This window comes from Tupaia chinensis, unplaced genomic scaffold (genome assembly GCF_000334495.1).
Source record: "Tupaia chinensis unplaced genomic scaffold, TupChi_1.0 Scaffold000294_5, whole genome shotgun sequence".
In the NCBI taxonomy this organism is placed as follows: Eukaryota; Metazoa; Chordata; class Mammalia; order Scandentia; family Tupaiidae; genus Tupaia; species Tupaia belangeri.
The window spans coordinates 2665371-2673552 of NW_006159782.1; the positions used below are offsets into that span (position 1 = coordinate 2665371).

Below are 8182 nucleotides of genomic sequence, written 5' to 3' on the forward strand. Positions count from 1 at the left end.
CGATTCTAAGTCTAATATCCAACAAAGGAGGATATGAGTTTCTACCTTAAGTGTTTTTCATTATGTGTTACCTGGGTAGCAGGCCCAGCTGTAGCCCATGTCTTCATATCACCTCCACTTGAAATCCCTGTCCTATTCTTCTCTCTAGAATTCTCACCATGTTAATGATGGAGGATAAAGGAAGAACATACCATGAATCTACTTTTTCTATGAAATATTAAAAAATTTTACTCCAGTCCTCTGAGCAACCTGAGACAGCACCCACAGTCTTTTCTTTTTGCTTATAAGGTCTGTTTGGAAAAAGGGGGTAAACTCAGAGTTAATGGCAGATTGCCAAAGGAAGACACTATCTTCAAGGAAAAGAATAGGACCCATATACACAGCTGAAGGAAGAGAAGAATAAGACTTAGAGCATCTAAGTGGCTCTCAGAAATGAAGATGAAGAGGGGGCTATACAACTGGGCAAAAAAACCCAAAACAAACAAACAAACAAAAAAAAAAACAAGAAAGTTCCAGGTCTCTCCCTACTTACAGTCTAACAAACCCTAGGGATAATTTTTAATTGATTGAACTTGTCCACTCCTTGGTTCTAATGATTAAATTCCATAGAAGATCCAAAGGCTCTCAGCTCACTTTAGGCTTATTTTACTTTACTTTTTGATTGGGGTGGGGTGGGAGTTGGGGACAGTATGGAGACGTGAAGCTGTATTCCCTTGTATGGCAAGTGTGAGAAAGATCCTAAATCGAAGGAAAGTTCAGAATTGAGTTAAAAGGAAAGTGTGACTTTTAAGAGACTTTGGCAGAAGAAAGAGAAATGTGTTTGTGAACAAACTAGATAATACATAAATTAAAATAATAATGCCTGAGGAATTTTCAGTTTTCCAATAGAAACACCAAGACTTGGTTACACAAACAACAGATGTGTGGCCAGACCCATGAACCCAACCATGTTCCAGCAACCACAGGGCATGGTTGACCAGGAAAGCGCCAACTTCCTTGTGTGTTTTCCCTATATATCATCAAAAAGTCCTATAAATATAAATACGTAAGTGCTCAAATCTTTTCCTAGACAGTGTGTTGGTTTAGAAAATATGGACACTATTCCACTAAAAATAACACTATCTCTATGGTAAAGTATAATTTATATTTTAAACAAGTAATTTACAAGAAACTTCCAAAATAAAGCCTATTTCTGGTTTTGAAACTGGCTGAAAGAACAAGAGGAGAGTGTTATTCTCTCTAACCAGTGATAATTATAAGTTATTACAAAGTCCTAGACTACATTCACCTTTGAAATCTCTTTTGATTAGAAATACATTACAATAATGTCTAGTTATTTGAGAATTTGTTTCCTAAGAAATTAGACTGCTGTCATTAGTCTTCCATCACTATGTGACAAGCTTTGGTGGTCTGACAAAACAAAACAAAAACAGTTAAGAAATGAATGGGTCAGCCCTGTGGTGCAGTGGTTAAGGGAGCTGGATTTCACACAGCTGACTAAAGTTCAAATCCTGACTCTGGCAGCTTCAATAACACACTGGCTTATGTGCATGTGTGTTCCAAACCCTGACAGGATGGAGAGATGGAGAGGATTTTTGAGAGGCCATGCCCTGTGTAGGGGGATGCTTTCTCTCCCTCTCTCTCTGGCAAGGGTGAGAGTCCTCTGGTAATTAAGAAACTAAACAAGGAAGAAACAAATTATCAAAGGGTCACTCATAAAACCTTGACCTTTACTACCGGTATCTTCCCCCCAAGTTATCACAGTCTCATGTCTCCCTGTACAGGTCAGTGGTTCTCAGTGGGAGACATGTACTGGGGGTATTAGCAGAACTTTCAAAACACATATGCTAGGGACCAGCAGTTAGCGTAATGGCTATGTCACTGGAATCCCACGTAGTCGACCGTGGTTCGTGTCCCGGACCCAGTGGCTTAAAACTCACGCCGGGCACATGTGTATGCGTGCCCAAAATCCCGAGAGGAGAATGGAGGAGAAGGGATTGCGGTGTGACCATATCCCCGGGAGGTGATTTCTCGCTTTTGTCTCTCTGTCTCTCTCTTTCTGTCTGGCGAGCGCACACTCCCTATAGCAAAAACCTCTCAAAAATAAAAACAAAACAAAACAAAAACCAAAAAAACCCACACATATGCTAGTGCAATGACCTGGGGCTGTGAAGGTCTGGCAAGAGGTAGAGACTTGAGCATTTGATAACTCTGCACAAATGTTTTAATACACACTTATTGAAAGCAGCATATTTTATAGGTGGACAAGGATAAAAACTCTCTTAAGAAGTCTCCCATTCTTAAGGGAAAACCGTGACCATCACCAGACAAAGCTCATAATTAAAAATTAACAGGAGAAAAAGAAATAGACCAGTGAGTTGAAAATGATGTGAGGAATACCAGCTTTTCTTTACAAGGTATTACCATTTTATCATAGAGTTAATGTACTCAAAATGTATTACACGATGTAAAAAGTCTATTACAGGTTCTAGCTCAGAAGACAGTGTGAACATCCTTGACATAATTCCACTTTCTAACTCACGGTAGGCCATGCCATTTCTCACCTATAAATCAGGGGTTGGTATTTTGTTATTATTCAACAAAAAGTTTTGAAAAGGGTCAATTCAAAATCAAAACTCATATGCTTTTTATTTATTTATTTTTAACTTGACAGAAGGTATATATATGCTTGCTGGAAACAAAAAGAAAGAGAGACTGTGAAAGTGAGAAAGCACCCCTGGCGGAGGATGGCCATGCCACAGTCCCTTCTCCATTTCTCCTTTCGGTATTTGGGCACATATGCACTTGTATCCTACATGTTTTTCAAGTTGCCAAGGTCCCAAAAATCAATCTATGCAAGTTAGCCTTGGGGGATTCAGTCACCTCAACCACCACTCCACCTGCTGTGAAAACAACATATTTAGGTGGGCAAGGATAGAAACTCTCTTAAGTCTCCCATTCTTGAGACTGACCCACACAACTTTTAAAGCAAGGTACTCTTTTGACTCCTAAGATATTTAAGGCCAACTAAAACACTAATTCAGGATTTTTTGGGTTTTTGTTTGTTTGTTTTGTTTTGTTTTTAGGTTTTTGCCATGGGTGTATGCACTTGCCAGAGAGAGAGAGAGAGAAACTGGGAAATCACCCCTTAGGGAGGGATGCCCATGCTGCAATTCCTTCTCCTCAATTTGCCTCCTGAGATTTTGGCTATACATACACATGCGTCTGGTATGATTTTCAAGCCACTGGGTCCAGGACTCAAACTGCAGTCAGCCATGTAGGAGTCCAGCACTGTTAACCACTAAGCCACTTGCTGGCCCCAGTACTTAATTACCATTCTTAAATGACTACAGACAACCCACCTTCATTACTGCATACCTACTCTTTTCAAGTAGATTGGAGGCTGAGTCAGAAATAGCTTAAATCTAAGCACAAAAGGTTCTAATAATTTAAAAAGGAAAAACACAAAACCTTACCTTTGGTTTTTTGTTCCGTGACCTGAAAAATAAACAGATATAAGTAAATGAGATTTGTTTTCTAATTCAGTACTATTTTATGACTATTTTAATCCTGAAAACTCAAATACTTCAAGCTGTCAGATACACAGGCATAGTTAAAATATAGGAAAGGAAGCTGGGAGTTGGTTTAGACATCCTTCTTCTAAAGAGTCTGGTCATATGTCCAGTTATAACTTATACAACCACCATGAAGGAATACTTAATTTTTTAAAAAAATGCATCCCACGGTTATTGAGCGGTGAGATCCCTGGACTGGACATACTGTTTGCCATTTCAGATGCAATGACTAGAGAAAATCAAATGGATCTGGACTAAACTAAACTAGCCTTAGACTAGACAGAAAGATTCCTTGTGAATACGGATGCAAACTCCTGATCTCAAATCTAAAAAACAAGACCTCAGGAAGCATCAGAAGTCATGGCAGGAAAGCAGGCCTCAAGACCAAGCCTTTCACTTCCTGGCTATATGATCTCAGTTTTCTATTTCTCTATTGAATGAAGATAATAATAATGCCTCCCTAAAAAGTGTTTCGATAAGGATTAAGTCAGATATCCTGTGCTAGTGCTCAGTAACTTTGTTTTTATTATAAAAATGTATATAGAAGGGGACCAGCAGTTAGCATAATGACTATGTTGCTGGACTCCCATGTAGTCAACCGCAGTTCGCGTCCCAGACCCGGTGGCTTAAAATTCACGCTGGGCGCGTGTGCGTGTGTGCCCAAGATCCCGAGAGGAGAATGGAGGAGAAGGGATTGCGGCGTGGCCATCCCCCCTGGGGGGTGATTTCTTGCTTTCTGTCTCTCTGTCTCTCTCAGTCTGTCTGGCGAGCGCACGTGCCCTACAGTGAAAAAACCTCTCAAAAAAAAAAAAAAAGTATATAGAATAGCATGAAGTATAGCAATAGGATAGAAATATATAAATTATGAACAAATCAAGAATAATCTGTTAAAGTATTTCTTTTTAAAAAATTTTTGCTATAGGACAAATGCACTTAAAGGGAGAGACAGAGAGGATGGCCACACAGTAATCCCTTCTCCTCCATTCTCCTTTCAGGATTTTGGGGCATGCATGCAGACATGCCTATTGTGTTTTTCAAACTGCCAGGTCAGGACTAGAACCCTGCGCTCGGTGATGCAGGGTCTGCTGCCTTAACCTCCATGCCACTGGCTCACCCTAAGTATTTCTTTATGTTGTAAGTAATACATCCATAGAAGTGATTAACCTACAGTTACTTGGACAGACTGGATATAATAACGGGTCTTTAGAGAGTTTAGAAATGATTATGAGCTACAAGGAAAACTGCCTCCAATATGAAAATGAGAAAATAAAAGAGGGCACCTGATTATGCACTCCCTGTAATATAAAAACAAAACCACAAGAGGTCATAAGTAAGAAAAACATGCAAAAGGAATTATGCCAGAATTCCGATAATGGAAGTGTTTGGGGCGCCCACGTGCCCGTCAGTGAAAAAACCCCTCAAAAAAAAAAAAAAAGTATATAGAATAGCATGAAGTATAGCAATAGGATAGAAATATATAAATTATGAACAAATCAAGAATAATCTGTTAAAGTATTTCTTTTTAAAAAATTTTTGCTATAGGACAAATGCACTTAAAGGGAGAGACAGAGAGGATGGCCACACAGTAATCCCTTCTCCTCCATTCTCCTTTCAGGATTTTGGGGCATGCATGCAGACATGCCTATTGTGTTTTTCAAACTGCCAGGTCAGGACTAGAACCCTGCGCTCGGTGATGCAGGGTCTGCTGCCTTAACCTCCATGCCACTGGCTCACCCTAAGTATTTCTTTATGTTGTAAGTAATACATCCATAGAAGTGATTAACCTACAGTTACTTGGACAGACTGGATATAATAACGGGTTTTTAGAGAGTTTAGAAATGATTATGAGCTACAAGGAAAACTGCCTCCAATATGAAAATGAGAAAATAAAAGAGGGCACCTGATTATGCACTCCCTGTAATATAAAAACAAAACCACAAGAGGTCATAAGTAAGAAAAACATGCAAAAGGAATTATGCCAGAATTCCGATAATGGTTGCAGTCCATTATTGAGATCATGACTGATTCTGACCCACTTTTTATCAACTATTAATCTTCTAAATTATTTTTTTTATTTGTTATCCAAGCTCTATAATAAAAATGCACATACAGAAAAGAAGAGGTTTGATTACTTGTGACTGGTAATCTCGCTGGGTCATTGCTACGGACTCATAAAGACATGAACACCTTTGGAGGGTGTGTCCAGGTGCTAAGCAGCCCACTTTGCAATCCTGGCACTCTACTGTCAGACTAAATATGAGGGGTTACAGGACCTGCTTGTAGGACCTCCTGGAATACTTCTTTCATTCATAAAGGTAAAGCTGGAACCAGCAGTTGGCATAATGGCTATGTCATTGGACTCCCATGTAGTTGACCGTGGTTCAAGTTCTGGACCCAGTGGCTTAAACTCACACCGGGTGCATGATGTGCATGCGTGCCCAACATCCCGAGAGGAGAAGGGAGGAGAAGGAATTACGGGATGGCCATCCCTCCTGGAGGGTGATTTCTCACTATCTCTCTGTCTTTCTGGTGAGCACATGTGCCCTATAGCAAAAACCTCTCAAAAAAAAAAAAAAAAAAAAAAGAGTAGAAAAAAAAAAAAAAGGTAAAGCTAATCTTACTGCATTGAATTTGTAGAACATGATGTCATAAAATGGACATATTTCCCAGTGCTAACTGTCATAGAGCTCAAAAAAAATCTTTAATTTTTCTATAACTCTACTTATCTAAGAATGAATGTGGACTTGCCTCCACATACCAATTCCTGAAGGTAATGTAAGTTTTATACCATTATAAACATTTCTAAGAATGCCATTTTGAAGATCAGTTAAACAGGAAGTCAGTGCTATCCCCAGTTGTAAGCAACAAACCCAAATAATGTCAAATATGCCTTATAATGCGGGTTCTGTTACAAGAGCTGTCCCCCAGATGCTGAGAAGCTGGGTGATCAAAGCATGTATTCTGCCAACACTAAACAATGCTTCTTTAGCAGCATCAGCCAGATGAACGTGAATGGAATCCTTCTTTGACACCTCTCTCATGAATGGGAAACTAACACAGTTTACTCAGTGATGGCTCCAGAAAGAGCAAACAGCCACAATCACTGAACACAGTGGGAAAAGCTCATGTTTAATTTCTGTGTGGAAGTAATTTCAACTATAAATAAGAGTCAATTCTTCAGGAAAATTACCTTGCCTTCATTCACTGTTGACTGTTCATTTTTAAAACAAATATTACAAGTGGCTGTTCTGCACCAGGCACTGCCCTGATTACTGGAAATACAAATGCAAATAAAATCTCCAGAAACTTACAGCCTAATGGGGAAGACAGACACAAAGATCATTATAAAGCAGTGGGGTAGGGAACCTGCAGTGTGAAAGCACTAAGAAGAGAAACCACCAGTGTTTGCTGACTGAATGAATGAATGACCACAATCTACAATCCCTGGCACATTCGCCATCATTCTTTGCACCAAAACACATTTGATTCCTCTGAGCAGAGGTGTTGTCTCTACAATAAGGTTGGAAACCACTAAGACTTGGTAAGCTTTGTATTCTCTTCTTGAAAGTGCTAAATCAGAATTAGATTCTGAAATCATGCAAAAACGGTTCAGTAGGTTCTGTTGGCTGATCTAGGACATCTTAAAATAATGATGTCTGAAATTTTATTTGCTATAGTGCATGTGTGCTCACCAGAAACAGAGACAGCAATCAATGGAAAGTAAGAAATCAACCCCCTAGAGAGGCTGGCCATGCCACAATCCCTTCTCCTCCATTCTCTTGGGATTTTGGATACATACACATGCATTCTCAAGCTGGCCAGGTGCAGGACTCCAATGGTGGGGTTAGCCATGGGGGATCTAGATGTCTTAACCTCCACGCCACTGAGCCTTCCACTACCTCCAAATTTTATTTTTGGTGTAATTTTCCTCTTTGCCATCACTTCTTTTTTTAAACAAAATATTGAAACAATTATTTTATTTATGTATTTATTTATTTAAATTTGACCAGAGAGGGACAGAGCAAGAGAGGGAGAACACAAGCCGCCAGGTCCAGGACTCAGACTGTGGTTGGCCACATGGCAGTCCAGCGCCCTTAATCAACACACCACCTGCTGGCCCAATCATCACTTATTTTTTTTAAATTTTGTTTTATTTGAAAAATTTTGCCAGGGGTGTATGCACTCCTTGGAGAGAGACAGAGAGACACAGAGAGAAGTGAGAAAGCACCCTCCATGGGGAATGTTCACACCACGATCCCCTTTCCTCCATTTCTCCCTCCTTTCAGGATTTTGGGCACAAATGCATGCTTGGCATTTCTCCCAAGCCACTGAGTCCAAGACTCGCACTGTACAGTAGGCCATGTGGGATCCAGCTGCCCCAACTTCCACAGCACTGGCAGACCCACCATGACATTAATCCACTGTAAATGCAGAAGCAAGCAAGCAGGGGACTGTCCAGCTGCGAAAACTCCGTTCTCCACATAAACGACACCAATTCACTCCTGAATACATTCATACCAGATTTAGTTTAAATAATTTTTCTGTCAGTGGAATCCACAAGGAAGTTTATGGATAAGTATTTTACTAATATTTCTAGACACTGATAC

At 39.9% G+C, this 8182-nt stretch overlaps 1 protein-coding gene across 9 annotated transcripts in view; it reads right to left on the reverse strand.

Moving 5' to 3' along the window:
- TNRC6B (trinucleotide repeat containing adaptor 6B) overlaps positions 1-8182 on the reverse strand; it is a 223687-nt gene that overhangs the window by 77991 nt on the left and 137514 nt on the right. For 8 of the 9 annotated variants that reach the window (XM_014588699.2, XM_006150751.3, XM_006150748.3 and 5 more), the window contains one exon: positions 3477-3498. In XM_014588699.2, the coding sequence (XP_014444185.1) occupies positions 3477-3498 (22 nt within the window). Of the gene's footprint in view, positions 1-71; positions 177-3476; positions 3499-8182 lie in introns of those variants that run through there. The other variant, XM_014588700.2, reaches the window with a different exon arrangement.